Source organism: Tetrao urogallus (genome assembly GCF_951394365.1).
Source record: "Tetrao urogallus genome assembly, chromosome: 11".
Lineage (NCBI taxonomy): Eukaryota > Metazoa > Chordata > Aves > Galliformes > Phasianidae > Tetrao > Tetrao urogallus.
In genome coordinates this window covers 16,074,791-16,094,378 of record NC_136824.1, presented here as the reverse complement: position 1 = coordinate 16,094,378, position 19,588 = coordinate 16,074,791, and the positions used below count along the sequence as shown (strand labels likewise).

Sequence of the window (19,588 nt, the reverse complement as noted above, 5' to 3'; positions counted from 1 at the left end):
GCACAGGCCTTATGAGGAGTGGCTGAAGGAGCTGGGATTGTTCAATCTGGAAGAGGCTCAGGGGAGACCTCATTGCTCTCTATAACTACCTGAAGGGAGGTTGTAGTGAGCTGGGGGTTGACCTCTTCTCTCGTGTAACTGGTGATAGGACTAGAAAGCTGCACCTGGGAGATTCAGGCGGGATGTTAGGAAATACTGCTTCTCTGAAAGAGTGGTCAGGCACTGGAATGGGCTGTCCAGGGAAGAGTCACCAACCCTGGAGGTGATCAAGGAATGTTTGAACATTGTGTTGAGGGATACGGTTTAGTGAGACCTATTGGTGATGGGTGGATGGCTGAACTGGGTGATCTATAGGTCTTTTCCAACCTTGGTGGTTCTGTGATTTGCCTCCCTCGTCTCTAATCGTCTCCATGTTGCCTTATTTTCATGTATTCTTGAGGCCTGAGTATTGCCAGTACTCATTTCCCCTCCCTCGTTCTCCTTTTCTGTCAGTTTTCACATCACTCGGGCGGCTGGCTGAACACGAACGTTCTTCTGTGCACAGGAAGAACTATCAGCGAGCACCGCTGCGAGGCGACCCTCGCCCTCCCCGCGCCTACTTCAGCGCGCTGCTTCCCGCCTCGGGGCCGCTCCTCTCCCTGCCCGTTGTCCCCCAAACAGCGGCTCCGCAGCCACCCCGAGCGCTTCGCCGTCCCCTCAACCCCTGCGCGGCCCCGGCTCTCCGTGTGGCACTGCGCGGCCCCGCCCCGTCACCTGACCGCGGGAACGCGCCCGGCGCTTCCTCGCGCCGCGCCCCGCCGCCCCTCCCTGGTCCCTCCCCTCCGCACCGCTCTCCGCTCACGGTGGGCCGCGGGCGGCGTACGGTGGGCCCGCCTCCGCCATGGTGCTGGAGTCGGTGGTGGCGGATCTGCTGAACCGCTTCCTGGGCGACTATGTGGAGAACCTGAACAAATCCCAGCTCAAACTGGGCATATGGGGGGGTAAGGAGCCCGTTCCGACCCGGCTCTGTGGCGCAGCGGGGCCGCCGCTGCCACCGGGGAGGGCGCTTCCTCGCGGGGAGCGGGTCTCGCTGGCTCCGGTCCCCCGAGGGCTGGCGGCCCCAGTGCGGAACGAGCGGGCGGCCCGAGGCCGCGGAGCCTACCTCCTGCTCGCTCCCCCGCGGAGGGCGGTCGCTACGAGGGCCGCGGCGCTCCCGGAGGGGCGGTCGGTCGGCTAGGGACCGCGGACCACCCCCCGGGGGGCGGTCAGTCGGCGGGCGCTGGGCCTCGTCGCTCCCTCGTGAGGGGCGGCGGTGGTCGACGGGGCCGCGGCTTCCCGCGCTGTTGGCGCCCCCAGGCGGCGGGTGGTGCCCCTGAGGGGGCTGGGGCTGGGGCTGGGGCTGGGGCGGGCGGGGCGGGGCGGCTGCCCGCTGATGGCCGGCTGTTGTGGGGGCCGCGCGTGCCCCGAGGGCCGAAGCGTTTCTTCTCAGCTCGATTGCGCAGTTGCCATGGCAGGGAATGATTCATACCTGTATTATAAAGAACATAGCCCTAGGAAGTGTGGTGTTGAAGCACTCTGGTGTTACATGTGCATTTTTCCTCGTGTGTGACTCTTATGTGCCTGTGCTCCCCAGTGTTAGACCTTATATTTGGAAGGCTGTGGCTGTTTTCCTTGTTCCAGCTTGCTTTGCATAGATGTTGAAATCACTGAACGTTTTTCTTCCACGTAGGTAATGTCGCACTTGACAACTTACAAATAAAGGAGAATGCACTGGTAAGTATTCCAGTAATTCTCAAGCTGTATCAGTGGGTCTAAGGGCTAAGCCCCAGGTCTGCTTACTGTGTGTAGTCTCACTTCACAGTGTGTGCCTTCTTTGCTTGTTACTGAAAGTGGTACTTGGTTAATGGCTTCTAACATTGCTAATGGTATTGGAACAAAGGGAAAAAAGTCCACAGGTTATATCATAAGTACACGCCCAAGAAAAGTGCTTCTGAGAAATGACCAATGGTGTTTTCAAGTACGTTTCTGATGTTTTCTGCATATCAGTCTGCCTGAGGGTCGGGAGGCCCTACAGAAGCATCTGAACAGGCTGTATTGATGGGTTGAGGCCAATGGGATGAAGTTCAACAAGACCCAGTACAGGTCCTACATTTCAGTTACACTAACCCCATGTGCAGGTACAGGCTTGGGGCAGAGTGACTGGAAGGCTGCATGGAGGAACAGGATTGGGGTACTGGTTGACAGCTGAATGTGAGCCAGCACTGTGCCAGGGTGGCCAAGGTGCAGCCAGCAGGACTGGGAGGTAGTAGTCCATGTGTACTTGGCAGCAGTGAGGTTGTACCTTAAGCACTGTATTCAGTTTTTGGGCCTCTCACTACAAGAAAGTTGTGGAGATTCTGGAGTATGTCCAGAGAAGGGTAGCAAAGCTGTAAAGGCTCTGGAGCACAAGTCTTGTGGGGAGCTGCAGATGGAATTGGGATGATTCAGTCCGAAAAAGAGGAGGCTCAGGGGTTGCTGTCTACAACTGCCTGCAAGGAGTTTGTAGCAAGATGGGGGTCCCGTTCTCATCCCAAATAGCAGCAACAGGATGAGAGGTAATGGCCTGAAGTTGTGGCAGGGAAAGTTCAGATTCGATATTAGGAAAAATTTCTTCTCGGAAGGAGTGATTAGGTGTTGGGAAAGGCTGCCCAGTGCGATGGTGGAGTCATCATCCCTGAAGGTGTTCAGGAAAAGGGGAGGGACACGTTTTAGTGGGCAGTATTGGTGATGAGTTGATGGTTGGGCTAAATGATCTTAGAGGTCTTTTCCAACTTTAAAAATTCTATGATTCTACACAGATATCACCTGTCCTAATATTTGAAACTTGAAATAGTAAAACTAAAATGTTTGTACATTTCTTTTACTGCTTTAGTCTTCCAGTAGAACCTAGAGAACTGAATTTCTTCTGCTGCTGCATAATCGTATTTCCGTAAGGTCATAGTTTGGACTTCCATAGGATTTATCACTTGTATGTCCAAGCAGTAGATGGTTGTATGGTTCAGAACAACTTATTAGGAACAACTGGTATACGCAGATCTGTGTATTCTTTTTTTCTGTTTGCGTTGAATGAATGGATTTTCAAAGCCTGACTCCTGCAGACTGTTATAACTGAAGTCCTCTGAGAGACTGTGATGCTGTGTTTAGGTGTGGGTACACCGGGAGAAGTTTCATCTCTTGATGAAATAAAGGCTTATGTTTGTGGCTATGTAAGTTGATTCTCAGCTAAAACTGTCAAGGGTGACATGTTTGAGATGTTTACAGTCTGAATGTAACTTGTATGTACTGATTAACCATGTAATATGGTTATTTAAATGTTCCTGTTAAAATAGGAGTAACAGTGAAGGGGGGGAAAAAAAGTGAGAAAGAGCTTCCAATCAGTACCCTGATTCTTGTCTGAAAAATCCTTGGTTGGTTATTGTGTCCTGAGCTAAGAACAGCTGTACTACTGAAAGATTCTTACAACAAACTTCTGTGTGCTTCTCACTGCACTCAGGAAAATTAGGGAAAACATGCTAAATTTTTGCTTGACATCACTCATTTTTCTTTGTTGCTCATGTCTTACCTGCTTCTTTTGCTGATAACTTTATACTTACAGCCCTTCACAAAAACATCTTTGTAATATGGTAGTAAGAAAGGGAGTAGGTAAGGAAGGAAAATTAAGAAATTCTAAGTGCTGTACTGATTATCAAAAAGATAAGACCTGTGAAATGACTGAACGAAGAAGTAAAATTATATTCTCGTATGTAGATGAAACTTTACTTCTTGAGTAACTTTTGTTGCAAAGCATTGTCATGCTTGTATTAAAGAGCTGCTAGAAATGTGTAACTCCTTTGTTTTTTGGCTTTCTACAAGCCTGACTGTATTTATGGATTCCCATGTTCACATGAGCATTGCTGATTAATGATACCTGTGTTGTACAGAGAACTGCATCTGTTCTGGAACTTCAATTTTGTGTGCACAGTTTTAAGAGTAATCAGGATAATAATTCCGCTGTCTCAACCAAGTTGCCTTTGCAGTACATGAATCTGTTTAATGCTTATTTTTCTTTTACAGAGTGAACTGGATGTACCTTTCAGAGTTAAAGTTGGCCAGATAGGTAAGGATTTTTGTTTTGTTTTGTTTCAACCTAAATCTTAAAATGAAATTTTGAGTACAAGCTTCAAGATCAGTCTTGCCTTTCAATTTCTTTTATTGAGGTTTCTTAGGTGGTCTCTGTAATAGTACTTGCTGTTGAACTAGTGCAGATGTGTAATGTGACTGCCCTACATAAGTGATAAAAAGTTCCCTGGGTAACCTTGTTTGTGTGGCATTATAGGCTGAGTGTGAAAAAAGTATCTGAAATGTTTCACAGGTACGTGGATGATCGAGGGAGCTGTTCAGTAGAGCTAGAATGTGTGTCTCTTCAAAGGGTCGATTAAGAGTATGAAGAACTTAAGTACGATTGCTGAAAGATTGGCAGACGTGCCAAGAGTTTAGCAGCTCTTAGATACATGTTGTTAAAAATTCTTTCCCTAAAGGTCTGCGTTGCTTTTTCAAATGAAATGTTTTTTGGAAATAAGTATACTCTATTCCAATCCAATCACAGTCTCAGTTTTTGATCTGAAGTCTTTGGACTCAAAACTGCAACTTCTTGCTCGCGTTTTCTCTGTGTGTATTTTTAACTCCAAGGGCTTCATAAAAGATGTACTCACACAGTTTCTCCTCAACTTCTAAGGCATTTAGAACATGCAGAAATAGAACTAATGACCTTCACTATATGTTCAAACTAATCACAGTGTAGGTTTTTCTTTGAGTGAACTTTTATCTGTTTTTTGTAGATAAACTGACTCTGAAGATTCCTTGGAAGAACTTGTATGGTGAAGCAGTTGTTGCAACTCTAGAAGGCTTGTATCTTCTTATAGTTCCTGGAGCAAGTAAGTAATCTCAGCATAGTGAAATAATCAAAGAGATAAATATCCAAAGGTACCATTAAATAAGCTGCTGTTTTTCACACTCGGTTCCCCAGGGAACTTTCTAGACAAATGCAGGGAAGTGAGTGGAAGAATGGTGGGCAAAAAGAGCACTTGTTGCCTTTATGGAAAGTCTTGGTTGTGTCTGTGCGTTCTAAGTTCAGTTTAACAAACATGATTCCTTTGATGTGTGCTATCTTGAATCCACTCTTCTGGTATGGTTTAGATCTTTTGGCTGTTGCAGGATACAGTCTGCTCCTAATTAATAACAATCAATAGCAGTAATTCTGTTAGAACTGATTTTTATGGAGGGGAGAAGATCAGGGAACCTACTTTCCTTTCTCTGATATCAGATGCTTTGTTATAATAAGAAAACTTTAAAATTTCTGGAATATCATGTACAGGTGTAGCAGAAATCACACCGTGTTACACAGTGCAGAGCACGTTTACATGCCTCATTGTATGTGGAAAGGTACTCCTGTAAAACAATGCTTAAATGCTGGTAGAAGCTTTTGTATCCTACTATTTTCAGAGGCAGGATGGAGGTTTCAGCAACTAGAGTAGCCTTTGTTTAAAATGTCATTTTGCAACATTAATGTTCAGAATGTGCACATTGCTTGATTATGCATTTACATCATTTGCAATGTAGGGTAATGCTGTCCCAACTTGGCTTACAGGCATTAAATACGATGCAGAGAAGGAAGAAAAGTACTTGCAAGATAATAAACAAAAGGAGCTGGCCAGAATTGAGGAAGCCTTGCAGAAAGCAGCCGAAAAAGGTACAAGTTAATAATGAAAACTGTCAATGGAATTTGGGAATTTACTGTGCTATGAAGCAAGATGTTTTGTAATTGATTTAATAAATTTTAAGTGTCTAGCTAATCTTACTACAGTGCTTTAAAAAGGCTCTTTCCTCTCTAGTTCATGCTTATGAAATGGTAAACAAAATGAGTAACACTTCTTTGTCCATTGAAAATGAGAATTCAGTTATCTGGTATGGTTTTGTTTTTTTTCTTTTTCATAAAGCTCTTTGGGAACAGGACCAAAGAGAGCAGCTGCATCTCATGAGGCAAATGTTTATGTAAATCAACATTCATTACTGAAATTCTAAAGATGTTTTAGAGGTGCATGTGAGAAGTCATTCTTTGCTTAAAAGAAATTTAAAGGAAAGTGGAAAGGTTTAATGCTTTTCACAAAAAAATAGCAACAATAATGCCTTCAGTTTCTGCTGGTTTTTACTGTATGGTGAAAGATATATGATCTATGGTGATATCATGATGATGGTGGCAGTGCTCAAGGAGAGGGTAGAGAGATTAAGGAGCAGCAGGGAGTGTGAGCAGAAGGAACGGGAGGGATATGGAGCTGTTGGAATGGGTTTTGAAAAGGGCGATGAAGATGTTCAGAGGGTTGGAGCACACCTCTTATGAGGAAAGGTTGAAGGATTTGGACTTGGTTAGCTTGGAGAAGAGAAGGCTCTAGGGAGACCTCATTGTGGCCTTCCAGTACTTGAAAGGAGCTTACAAGCAGGAGGGGACCAACTTTTTGCATGGTCTGATAGTGACAGGACAAGGGGGAAATGGCTTTAACCAAAAGCAGAGGAGATTTAGGTTACATGTTTTTACTCAGAGTGTGGTAAGGTGCTGCAGCAGATTGCCTGGAGAGCTTGTGAGTGTTCCATCACTGGAAGTATTCAAGGCTGAGCTGGATGGGATTGTAGGCAGCTTGATCGAGTGGTTGGCAACCCTGCCAATAGCAAGGGGGATGGAACTGGATGATCTGCGAGGTCCCTGTTGAGCTAAGCCATTCTGTGGTACTGCATTGGATCTGGTTTAAGAAATGGGACTGTCTTGATGAGGAAAGAAATGTGACACAAGAAAATAGTTAAACGAGAAGACAGCAAACTTTACTTAAAAGTTTGGATCTAGACCATTAAGAATTTAAAACTAATTGGTTAAAATAATTGAATATTTCAGACTGGTTAGTCTGGTTTTATTTTTTATCATAACGAATACTTATGTTAGAATTATGGTACAAAATAGGCTGCTTTGGACAGAGACCAAGCTCTGAACTGATGACAGCTAACTGTGCTTGTTAAAGACCTGATTACTGAAGGTTTTGTGTGATAGGAGGTACAATGGTTGATAAGATGCATCTCTGTGAAAATGGTAATTCTGCAAGTCATGGGCCTTGGAAAAGCTCCTGAAAATGAAAGTGTTCGTAGAATATTTGGGGAAAGATAGTCTGTGTTGTAGCTTCTCTGCTTGCTTTATTTTCCAGCTTCAGGACACTACTGCCTTATTCTTGTTTTGCTAGTTTGAAATACACGTTTGCAGTCCTTCATACAACAGTTTACCAGTCTGTATGGAGTGCAGAAATGAACCCTGCTTCATTTATTGTCTTTAATATGTCAGAAACTATCTGTGAGCTAAGCTACTTCAGTGGATGAATTTTGCAACTGTTACTTCTTACAGAAGGAAAGGAATATTCATAGAGTACGGAAGTTTGACCTTTGCTATAGCTGTGCCTAAGCTGTAATTCTTTGCATCAGTAGCAGTGGGATGAAGGGAGAATATAAGAAGAGTTTAATCTAATAGGCAACACTCAAGGAATAGCAGATCTGGAGCTTTGTGCAGTGGTTAGTGCATCTGCAGAAAAGTCTTAGTATTTCTGAAAGAGATTTAATGCCTCCAATGTTTGCAAGTCGTTGGGAAAGAATTTTTTTAAAATGATACCTCAGTAGATTGACTTGTCATATGAAGAGCTACAATTAGATTTTTACTCATGTTTTGCAAGGCTGCGTTACTAAATTTTTCTCCTGAGGAGTCAGAAACTAGGGGAACATTCAAACTGGATTATTCTAAATTGCAGTCCTCTTCTAGGTTATTGTGGTCAGGGTGACTTGTCCAGTTCTTGTATGAGGAGATCTCCTGTCTTTGCTAGATACAAAGTTCTTGGGGTCCAAGCTGCTCTGCTGTTCTGTGAACTAATAAGAAATTCAGCTCTTTCTAAAAGCTTTTAAACTCATTTAGATGGTAAAAATCTGGGAAATAACTGAATAGAATGTTTTCAGATCTGTGAATTCTTGGCTTTATTTGCTCTTTCTATTAGTACTCAACTGACATTAATATGCACAGAATCTTAATTCGGTAGGTCATGCTATTCAGATGTTGAACAAAATGGTCATGTCTCTGTGTGGTTAGTGTAATGTGATAGAGAAGTGGTAGCAAGATCTGCTAACAGAAGCAGAACACTTTCTATTTTCCAAGCTATTTAAATTTGTCAGTATCAGAACTCATACATGGAGACCAAAGTTTGAAACACTTGTTTCTTGCTGGATAGAGGTAAAAAGAAAATGCCATAATATCCATCTGTAGACAGTCTTTGAAAGTAGGTATTTCTGAAGCAGCTCTGGTTGTTAGGTACTACAATGTAAATACTGTCTTGACACGAGGTTTATGAACTCAGTTATTACAGGAGCTGAATGTAACATGAAATTGGGCTGTTTTCCTTCTTTTAAACAAAATGCATTTTTTGGTTATTTGCTGCCATGTGGACCAAGGTGCTCATTCACAGGATTCCCTGTATGGGCTGGAGAGTCTGATTTACAAGGACACCAAGCCTGGTGGGTATGCATGGTTAATTGCAGCTTATGTTTTGAAACAACAGCAACAACAAAACCCAAAGCTGCCAAATGTGGAAATAAGAAAACAATGCATGTTTGGTTAGCATGTGCATATCAATGATTCTAGAAATAAGATTTTAATGATTACTGATTCAGGCAGAGGCTTTAAGTGACTGGGGCTCTTCAAGAAGACTGGGAGACCGTGTAGGAAGTTATCTATCATCTGTGTCAAATTCAGAGTGTCATAAAATGCTGATGGCATTCTTCAGCATTAAATCACTGGTGTAGATTTTCTTCTACTCCCTCCTTAGCCCTCTTATTTTTTTATTTGTTGGTGACTACTTTGTAAGTACTTACAGGACAGGTTGAAGTCTTGGCTGGCACTTTTTCCTCCTTACTTTGAAGGAATGCGCAAACTGCATAAAAACCAAAGCTCTTCCTCTAAGTTAAACTGGCCTTTGTGCTTGTTTCCAACTTTAGTAGGATGCACCCTTCTTGTGGTATATCTTGTAAAGTTAAGTACAGGCAGCCCTGTTGCTGGGCTCTTTTCCCCCTTATGGCCAGAGGGGTGAAAGAAATGAGACAACTCAACAAACTGGTTTTCTTTAGAAATGTGGGAAAACAGACCATTAGCTTAATTTGTGGAGTGGTTGTGTTTGTTTTTTTTGACTGCAATTTGTGTGTGAATATTAGAATTTAATTTCATATAAAACTATTAAAGAATTATTATTTCTGTATGCATTTTTTTTTTTTCAGTTTCAGCTGTCATTCATCCAAATTACTTTCATATCCTGCTGTTGGTTGTTGTGAGAATCTTACTGGAAAGCCTTCTTTGGGTTTTCTTGTACATCATGAATATCTTGACTTGGAAGTTATGCACTTGCATGGAAGTCTCATCTGGATTTTGACTTCAGTGTTTTTCCCACATGAGTATTCTATTAAGTGTTTCGTTACGTGCCTTTGCCTGAAGTCATGAAATAAGAGCTTGGATTACAGAAAAAAATATTCACCAGGGTTCTAATAAGTAGTCATGGTTCTGTTTTCAGGTCTGCTTTGTACAATGGAGATCTGAAATGAACTCATTAAAAAGTTTGAGTGTGTATTTGCTGAGAAGCCTAGTGATTATGGCTAACTCCTTAAACTCATGGGATCTTGTGTAACAGATCTTGAAACGTGCATTTACACTTCCAGTTGGCATGGCCCTCAATCACAGTGCAATTTGTATACTGAATCTGAAGTTTTTACTGACATGGAGTAGAAAAAGAAAAGGCAGTGCTTCAGTTGCTTCCACGAAAGTGAATTCATGTATATGTGAATGATGGAAAATGATGCTCTGTGTTATGAGAATTAGTTGATTGCTTCCTTAACAGCTATGAAATTCTTTAATTCTTTTAATGAGAGTTTACTAAGGCATTCTGTTTTGACAAGCTAAACTTTCTGCTGTCTTTTCTTTTCTTTCTTGCATTTCTGCTTTGCTAACTTGAATTTTATGCTTTTCCCAAAAAAATTGCTTGCCCTGAAAAAAGGACGTAAGCGTAAAAAGTATAAAAAGCATTTTAAGAGACCCTTTAAAGGTCGTGATCACTCAAAAGGTGGGTAAGAAACGTGACTTTGATTTTGTTTTTAACTGCTACATAGTTTGCGTGCTATTTGTATTAGTTTCTCTTAGTCTTGCATATGCATCCACTGATTATTTTCCCTTCCCTTTTTGAAAGAGAACATAAAGTAGAGAGAGCATTTTGTTGTTGGTTATTGGATCAGATACACTTGTGCTTAGTCCTTCTGAATTTTGAATTTACTAACTTAGCTTAAATGATCAGAGTACAGCTCTACTACTGAAAAACTAGAATATTTCACAGAGTATCTTTATATTTTCATTTATTGTATGCAAGCTATTTAATCTTCTCAGGCAGTATCAGGCAATATCCTGTGAAAAGCTTTAATGAACCGATCCTTTATTATCTAAGCATCATCTTCACCTGGGTATTTTAGGATATTTTGTGCTAAATAACACCTTACCTGTTTTCTAATTGAAACTCCTAGTTAGTTGCTGATGGACTTCTAAGGGGCTTCTGCCATGGAGGGTGCGGGGAGGTATACCTTAAAAGTCGATCTGGAGATTAGTGTAAGCTGCACTATTGTTGGTGAAACTTAGACATAAATTTTCTTACAATTGTGGTGCACAAAACTAATATTATGTTTTCACAATATAGATGTACAGAAAAGGAAAAAAATTAAGTAGCTAAAAACTCAAGTACCAGGTATTCACATTAGAATAAGTATTAAGTGTACGTTGGAATAGCTGTTGGTGTAGCTAAACTCGATATGTATTGTTTCACTGGATGCTATTTCTTTATTTTATTTTCCAGATAAACCAAAGGAGGAGAAGAAAGATACTTTCTTGGAAAAACTTGCAACTCAAGTTATAAAAAATGTCCAAGTCAAGATCACAGGCATTCATGTTAAATACGAAGATGATGTAAGTACCTGGAACATGCTTTCTCCATTTTATATGACTCTAGTGCAGTCGTTATGATCTAGTCCACAGACACAAACTGTTATTTACCATTTTGAAAAAATACTGTGACTTCTTATGTGTATCTTAGAATTAAATACTTAAGGTACAACTGAAAGCCAGAGTTATTTTGGATATGTGAAGTAGATAATCTCTGTTTTGCATTGCCTGGTGCTGCCTTGCTCACTAAACTTATGTGGTGACAATTTGTCATACATTGGTACAAACAGTTGATATGCAGAACTTTCCATTCAGAATGGCAGGGACTTGTGAACTTAAGGATGAGTTGGAAAACAAAAAGTTAAATAACTAATAGGTAATAGGTAGTATTCTATCCCCATCCAGCTTCCTAGATATGAGTGAAGCAGTTTGTGATGAGATAGCTGCATGTAGAGAGGAAGCATTGGGCATAAAACATTACCCAGAGCTATTCTAGATCTGTTTTTAGAGACACTGTATTTACAGTGGTGGGAAGAACGGAAGTCAGAAAGTGCTGTAGTTGACTGAGACGTGGTACTTGACAGTTCTTCAGTTCTTTACTATACAAAGATTTAAAAACCTGAAAGAAAATTTCAGAATTGAATTCCTAAGCCTTTAATCTGCAGCTGTATGGTACTGACTCAACTGAATGCTTAAAAATTAAGCAAAGGAAAACAGCTCAAGATTTCAATCAGTTTTAATGACATGATTCTTAGTATGCGGTGAGTATGGACAAATAGCTATTCTTTTTCTATTCTGCAGGTTACAGATCCACAGTGTCCAATTTCCTTGGGAATGACATTGGGCGAGCTTAGTTTATTGGTAATATTTGTGTGCATGCATGTGTTCATGGTTTTGATTTACTTATATTTGATTGGGCACCAGAAGACATAAGTCAGGCATGTAATAGAATGCAATTATTGTATGGATATGGAGGGTAAGACAGCCTTTTCTCCATGCAAATATTCCTTGAAGTTTGTACAAGTAGCATGGAAGATAACTGACGAACATCATACTATTTTGTGACAAGCAGTTTCTTTTTTCTGCTGTTCCAAGTGATCTTTAAAACTGAATGTGCTTAATTTCGTAGGAAAGCTTGTTTCCATGTCCAGTAGATAAATTAAGGCAGATGTTACATCATGATGAAGAATGTGGTATTTTGCCAGGCCTCCTGAGAAGAGAGGAGAGAGAATTTCAGCTAACTTGTTTGCCATAAATACATGGGATTTCATGGCTAGGATAAGGAGTTGAGAGCTAAAAGTAACTCACAAATTTGGAATTGGGTTTTGACTTGCATGTATGCAGTCTAGAGAAGTTGATCTCTGTAATGTGGTGGCACCAAAATGGTTTATTCTGTGCTCGGAAAAATAGTATAAAGCCACAGATGTGGTAGGTAAGGTACGTCACGGAATGACTTCTGTCCCTTTGGAATTTTAGACAACAAATGAGAACTGGAAACCTTCAATTCTAAGTGATGCTACAAAAGTAATTTACAAGGTAATGTGTTTTGGTTTTTTTTCCTAAATGGCTAAAAAGTGTAGCTAGCAACTGTTATTGGAGAGATGTAGTATGCAGGTACAGAGAAAAATTGGAAAAACTGTGAATTCTTGTATTTTACTTAATATCTTGTATTTTTACTTAATTTTTTAATAAGTAGAACTAAAAAGACTGGCTTTAAGTAAGGCACACCTTTCTACTCCATAGTTTAAGCAATCAATGCAAACACTGATCTGCTTATAAACAGCATTACACAGCAAGACAGAAATCTGTGTAGTAACTATGATTTCAAGCAGTGTTGTCAAATTGCCATTTCCTATGGTAGTCTATATGTAAAACACATTTGGAATTCAGGTACTGAAGGGTGCCCTTTTGCTCCTCCCCACACCAATTACCTTTTATCAGTGTGTGTGAATGTGTGCATTTTACTTGCTAAAAAGCATGCTCTTAATTTTCTTTTCAAAATGGTATTATAAGATTAAGTGTGTCTCAGTGCTTATAGTAGATTTGTTGTATAACCTTTTTTTTTTTCCAAGTGGAAGCTAAATTCATAGAATGTATTGAATACAGAGTATGGAATCCGTTGAATGCTTTTTTTTTTCTTTGCAGCTTTTATGCTTGGACAGCCTCAGTGCCTATTGGAATGTACACAGCAAAATGTATTATCACGGCTCCCATGAACAGATACTGGTAAGGTAGAGTTGAATGTGTTGAGTGGTGCTCCATCTCACGACTGTTACACTGTTTCAAACAACATCTTATTAGTTTCAGCAGCACCCAACCCCAGACATTTGGTCAGCTCTATTCTGATAGCAGGGCCGTATGTTAATTCATTGTGCCATTGATGGTTAATATGCTTTGGTAGCTCTATGTGTTACCAGCTCCTACAGACTTGGAGATGGTTGGAAACTGGGTTTGTAAGGACAGTTCTATTAGCATGTGACGTAGTGTGCTCTTGCTCAGTACTGTTTATTAAATGTCTGAGCTATACGAGGTCTTATTTAGCTACTGTAATGAAAGCTGAAATAGTAAACAAATGCAGAGTTATTAAAATTTCAGAATATTAAACGTTATTAGAGCAGAAACTTTATATTATCAAGATACCTAAGCCGTGTAAGTGAAACTAACCAATGTGATGTAGCCAAACAGAAGAACAAGTCAGTAAAGCAAAGAACATTGCCAAAGAGAAGAGCAAGAACATCAAGTAAAGAGCATTTATTCTTTTTACTTTTAGCAAACTATACCTTGTAGGTGGTAACTGTCCACTGTCCGATGTGGAAGTTAGAGGGATTAATATAGTATTTCTCTGAAGGTAGCACCCCTCTTTTGGGAAACAGATATGGAAAAATGAGCATGCTTCAATTGTCAAGTTGAAAAGGGTCACAGCTTTACATAGGAAGTACTCAGTAGGACTGAGTAATGACTGAGTAAAACTTCTGAAAATGAAACATAATTAAGATAGACTGTGTGGCAGAGATGATGTTGGAAATAATTAAAATGGTAATTACACGGGAGGGATAAACTCCAGTTTGCATGTATGAGCTACTCGAAGGCTGTGTCTAGTTTCTCTAATTTGTTAGTGTTCTGAGTTGCTGTTAGCTAGGTGAGTGGTGGTGTACTGCAAATTGTAATGTTGTAAGCCTAGGAAATACTCATGAGATAAGGCAGCAATTAAATAAAAGTAAAACAACTTTTACTTAGTCTAAAGAGAAACTGGGAATGTAGCACTGCTAATAGGGCAATTATAGAGACGTAAATTGCAGCTGAGGGCAAACATCCTCTTTCTGTACTGCAGCTGAGGAGTACTTGATTGCAAAAGTGCCTTTGCTGTTAAGTTCGTTTCAGATCTCTGTTACATAAATGTGGTTAAAAGATAGCTGATTTGTAGGTAATGAGAAGCAGCTAGTTATTCTAGAGAGCTGCTGGCTGGTAAATGAATGAATAGTTTACGTTTTGAAAGTGAACTTAGAAGGATTATGAAAACAAGTCAGTTGGCTTGGAATATTGTACGTATGACTACTCTTCTTAGTTGATCAGAAATGTGTTTGTTTCATTTTGTGGAGAACGCTGAACACGTGCTGTATATTATCTGCATTGTACTTTTGGTTTGAATAAGTATGTCTGTGCAAAATACAGTGCATTAATGACACACTGTATTTATAAATGTTATACAAATGTTCCGTGTATCCTCATACAATATTCCTTGTTTCCATTTCTTCTGCAGTCCTAGTCTTTTACAGTTATCATTTATTTATTTTTCTCTTGTTAACAAAGCATACACTTAACGTGATGGACTTGATGCTAATAAGGAAGTATGCTTCAAAACTGGTAAAACCAGCCAGTCAATAAACGTACTCTGAATCCTTTCTGTTAATGTGGAACTTGAAACCCAAGACCTCCTTCTATTTTAGTTCTGGTTCCCATTGTAGGATAATTCTCATTTTCTAGAAGTTGGAATTCAAGTTCGCTGCATGTATAAGATGCTGTGAATATGTTGTTTCTTTGTCCTGTCTGCATACTCTTACAGCTAAAATTCCTCAGGGTGCTTTCCATTATGCCTTTTTAGTTTAGTAGAGATGCTTACAAATTCTTAATAAGCCGTCATGAAGGAAGTGTGGAATTTGGCATGGGCGTAAGATGGCTTGTGTAAATCTTCTCAGCTGCTTATGAAGTCCTTTTCAGCACAGAAAATTCTGAAACAGAGACTAGAATACATTTTAAATGTAGTCTGCAGTATATCCTGTTTCCTGAAATGCTAGGACTTCCGTCTAGATAGGCCATTTCAGTCATACTTGTAAGCAGTATTATCAAGAAATCAGATTTAGCACAGTAGCTGATTGGTCTGCCTCGTAGTTGAAATAAGCTGTGTAATCCATGGCAGTCTGTCACTTTCACACAACAGTCTTCATATTTAAATAACATGAGCATATGGCTGTTTGTGAGATTAGCTGTTATACACTTAAGCTTATTGAAAAGCTTACTTTCACTACTGGAGTTCAGAAAATGCATTTAAATGCAAATATCTTTAATTAGCATGTGTACTTTTTTGTAAAATACGAAACATTTTAAAATAAGAAATTGGGAAAAGAAATTACAGGAAGAGATTTATATCTGTAAGATGTTTTCCTTGTAAAAACTATGCTTGATATTGATAGTCTTTGTAAAATAGGACAGTAACAAGTACTTCATATAATGCATTGTATGTACTGCTTCTTAAAAGTGTGTGTCCTGTTTTAACTGATAGTGCCGTTGCAATCCATGAACTAGATGAAATAATTGGTATTTGTATAGCATCTTCAAAACACTGCTGAAGAATTGCAGCAGCGAAGAGACCTCATTTTGAATGAGCACTCAGTTCCAGCATGAAGTTGCTCATTCCTCTCAGGCTGCTGCATTATTTTCCTGACACTGTATCTTTCATTTCTCTCTTAACTGTGGAATATCAGAAGACTGAAACAGCTTCCTTGTGGGATAAATATGAGGAAGGATAGATTATGAATATATTGTCTCTGCACCTTCAAGGAGTTTAAAAACAAATACTTCATCTATTACACTATATGCCTGCATGTACACGATTGCTAGAATGTTTTAAATTAGTGAACACTAGTTGATGCAAGATATGAAGGTTCAGTGAATTTCTGAATGAAGTTGAATTAAATTGTAATAACATTCTACTTGATGAGAGAAACCTATTGAGTCTGCTGTGTTAAAACATTTTACTTTTAAGTACTTGAGGTGAAGGTTTGGGGAAACTCCTGCAGAAACATTATTGGAGTTGAACTGTCCTCTAAATTCCTAGTGTCTTCTAAATTTTAAGTAGACCAACAGTAAATATCCTTCAATTGCTAGGCAGTATCATATTCCTTTACAGGATCAACTGAAAAGAGGAATTCCATATGGTGATAACCAGCCTCAAGACTACGAGTACAGTAAGTAAGCTACGAGTGAGTGAACATACACTGCTTTGAGCATTTTAGTTGGTCTGTACTGATCATACAGGCATATCCATACTAGCTTCATTATGTTTAGGCTTTTGTGAAATTTTACATCGTAGAGATTTTTTCTTTTTTCTAACTATTGTTGGGCTGATCTCATTTGTTGTATGAATCAAATGTTTCATAGGAACCATACCCCTTGTCCTATCACTGTCTACCCAACTAAAAAGTTGATTCCCCCCCTTTTTTAATATAATCCCCATTTAAATACTGGAAGGCTGTAATGAGGTCTCCTCACAGCCTTCTCTTCTCCAGGCTGAACAAGCCCAGCTCCCTTAGTCTGTGTTTGTAGGAAAGGTGCTCTGGCCCTCTGATCATCTTTGTGGCCCTCCTCTGGATCCTCTCCAACAGCTCTCTGTCTTTCCTGTATTGGGGACCCCAGAGCTGGATGTAGTACTCCAGGTGGGACCTCACAAGAGTAGAGTAGGGAGGGACAATTCCACTCCCTGTCCCTGATGGCCACCCCTCTTCTGATGGAGCCCAGATACCACTGGCCTTCCAAGCTGCAAGAGCACACTGCTGGCTCATGTTCAATTTTTCATCCACCAGGACTCTCAGGTCCTTCTCCGCAGTGCTATTCTCAAGGAGTTCTTCACCCCGTCCGTATACTTATCTGGGATTACTCTGACCCAAGTGCAAAACCTTGCACTTTACTGTGTTGAACTGTTTCTGTGGGTCTTGAGTGTACACATCATATTATGTGGAGTAGGTGATATATCAGGCAGCGGGCTTAAGTATTTTTAAGATGGCTACCTGTATTAAATTAATCTCAATTTTTTAATTTTTTAAGTTTTTAGACCAGTATCAGCCTCTGCAAGAGTTTTTATCAACCCGAATGCAGAAGCAGAACTGAAAACTCCCAAGCTTGATTGTAATGTAGAAGTACAGAGAATTGCTATTGAACTCACAAAGCCACAGGTAAGTTGAGTTGGTGTCAGTTGTCACCTGCTTCAGAGTTTATGAGGAGCTGTATCAGTAATTGTGATTAAAAAATGTGATCCTTGTGTAACAGTTGCTCCCCGCCTTTAGATTCAGGCTCTCTGACCTTGTTACCTGCAGAAGCTGTGAGAACAGCACTTGGAATAGAGAACAGAAAATGGAATCTCTTATGATTAACCCTTGTCTCACTTCATCTGCTGAAACTATAAGCCAGCACTGTAATGGGAGAGAAGGAAGGGTAAAAGCAAGAGTAGGAATGAATGGTGTGTACTGGCTTTGGCAACAAAGCCCACTGAAGTACAAAGAAACTCATTTTGATAGCACCTTAGCAATATTATTGCTTATTCATTTATAATTTACAGTTCAAGTGTATTTTTAGCTCTCATCAATTCCCAAATGCAGTCTGTATTGAGAACAGTGCCAAGATTATTAGTGCAAATGCAGTTCCAATATTGGGGCAATTTTATATTGACAAAGGAAGAAAATAAGATTTGAGAAAGTTCAAGACTGTGTTTTGAGCAGGCGAATAGAAGTAAGAAAAATAGACTTGTTTTGTTTCTCAAGGAAACCAGAATTTCAGATGGCAGCATCCTCCAACAGCAATAGGTATAGCTGTTGGTCTACTTTAAGTAGCAATGAAAATGCATAGGCCTACATTTCTGTGTAGTTTGGGGAGCACTGAAGGCAGCCTTACGAATATATATATTTCTGCTGGAAATACTGCATGTAATGAAATCCGAACTTTTGCTAAGGAACTTGTTTTCCTGTGTTTAGTACCTCAGCATGATTGACCTTCTGGAGTCCATAGATTACATGGTTCGCAATGCACCGTACAGAAAATTTAGGCCAAATGTACCTCTGCATAAAAATGCCAGGCAATGGTAAGTTGCATTGAGTCATGCGCTCTCTGGGAGATGTGTCGAGATGTGTTGAGTCCTTTCCAGTCTTATCATCCTCCTTTGTGGATAATGTGCTTTTAAAACTGGGTTGCATGTGTCATTAAAACTTAACGTAGCTTTGTGTAGCCAAGTAAAAATAGTTTGCAGAGCAGATTATGTGAAAGATCCAGGTGATAAAATGATTTATAAAGCTAACTTTGATCCCAGAATCTCTGAACGAAACTCCAGTGATCTCTCTAAAGGTCAGAGTACAATTTTAGAAAAACTAAAGAAAAAATTAGTACATGTATTACAAGGGAAACGTGTCAACTGTAATTTTAGTTCTCAGTTTTGAGCTGATTACATTTTTTTATGGATCTTTTTCTGAATAATGAATTGATGCTACTTATCAAAGTGCTTAAATGTTCTTTATGCTTTTATAGCCCAGATTTGTAAACATGTGGAAGTCAGTAGTGAATATGAATTTATAGTTCATCAGACATGGAATATAAGCCTTCAGTCTTTTCATGAAGTGAAGTAGAAACTGTTTAAAATTTTATAAGTGAATTGCTTAAATGAAGAAGGTGTTTGTGTATTAATAAAATACTCCTTCTGCAGTTTCTAAGTTGCAGGGCACAAAATGAAATATGAAATTATTCACATGTGTGAATTTATTGTAGGTGGAAGTATGCAGGTGACAGCGTTCTTGAAGTTCACATCAAAAGATGTACTCGTATGTGGTCGTGGAGTAACATAAAACAACATAGGCAGCTTCTGAAGAGTTACAGAAACGCATACAGGAACAAACTGACACAGAGCAAACTGTCAGAAGAAACGCAGAGACAAATTCAGGTATGCAGTGTTTCACTCAAGGGCAAATATTTTCTGATCCCTTGATTACATAATTCTTTAAATATGCATGACAGCCATCAAGATTGATGGTTTTCTTAGAGCACAAGAGTTCTAGAAAGACAGTTTTAATCAGAAGCCCAACGTAACCTGGTGGGGAAAGAAAGAATTCTAATGTAGATGTGTAAATTAACGTTTCTTGGTTGTAGGATAATAAACTTTGGTTTTTTACTGAAGTGTAAGATAGAAGGATAAGAATTATACTGTCTAACATCAGGCTTCAGAAGCAGATGTGCCCATTAAAAGAAAGGAGCATGTCTAGAGAGAAGTTGGAGAGTAAATATGAA

At 39.8% G+C, this 19,588-nt stretch overlaps 1 protein-coding gene across 1 annotated transcript in view; it reads left to right on the top strand.

Annotated features, from left to right (window-relative positions):
- Nucleotides 1-880: 880 nt before the first annotated feature.
- Nucleotides 881-19,588, top strand: part of VPS13C (vacuolar protein sorting 13 homolog C) — a gene marked incomplete at both ends in the record, with an annotated part of 78,462 nt that continues 59,754 nt past the window's right edge. Inside the window, 15 exons of the mRNA XM_079540623.1 lie at nucleotides 881-980; nucleotides 1,709-1,752; nucleotides 4,072-4,114; nucleotides 4,836-4,931; nucleotides 5,645-5,746; nucleotides 8,527-8,589; nucleotides 10,116-10,181; nucleotides 10,959-11,068; nucleotides 11,846-11,905; nucleotides 12,521-12,580; nucleotides 13,190-13,270; nucleotides 16,452-16,509; nucleotides 17,366-17,493; nucleotides 18,289-18,395; nucleotides 19,073-19,244. Of these exons, the coding sequence (XP_079396749.1) occupies nucleotides 881-980; nucleotides 1,709-1,752; nucleotides 4,072-4,114; nucleotides 4,836-4,931; nucleotides 5,645-5,746; nucleotides 8,527-8,589; nucleotides 10,116-10,181; nucleotides 10,959-11,068; nucleotides 11,846-11,905; nucleotides 12,521-12,580; nucleotides 13,190-13,270; nucleotides 16,452-16,509; nucleotides 17,366-17,493; nucleotides 18,289-18,395; nucleotides 19,073-19,244 (1,290 nt within the window). The remainder of the gene's footprint in view (nucleotides 981-1,708; nucleotides 1,753-4,071; nucleotides 4,115-4,835; nucleotides 4,932-5,644; nucleotides 5,747-8,526; nucleotides 8,590-10,115; nucleotides 10,182-10,958; nucleotides 11,069-11,845; nucleotides 11,906-12,520; nucleotides 12,581-13,189; nucleotides 13,271-16,451; nucleotides 16,510-17,365; nucleotides 17,494-18,288; nucleotides 18,396-19,072; nucleotides 19,245-19,588) is intronic.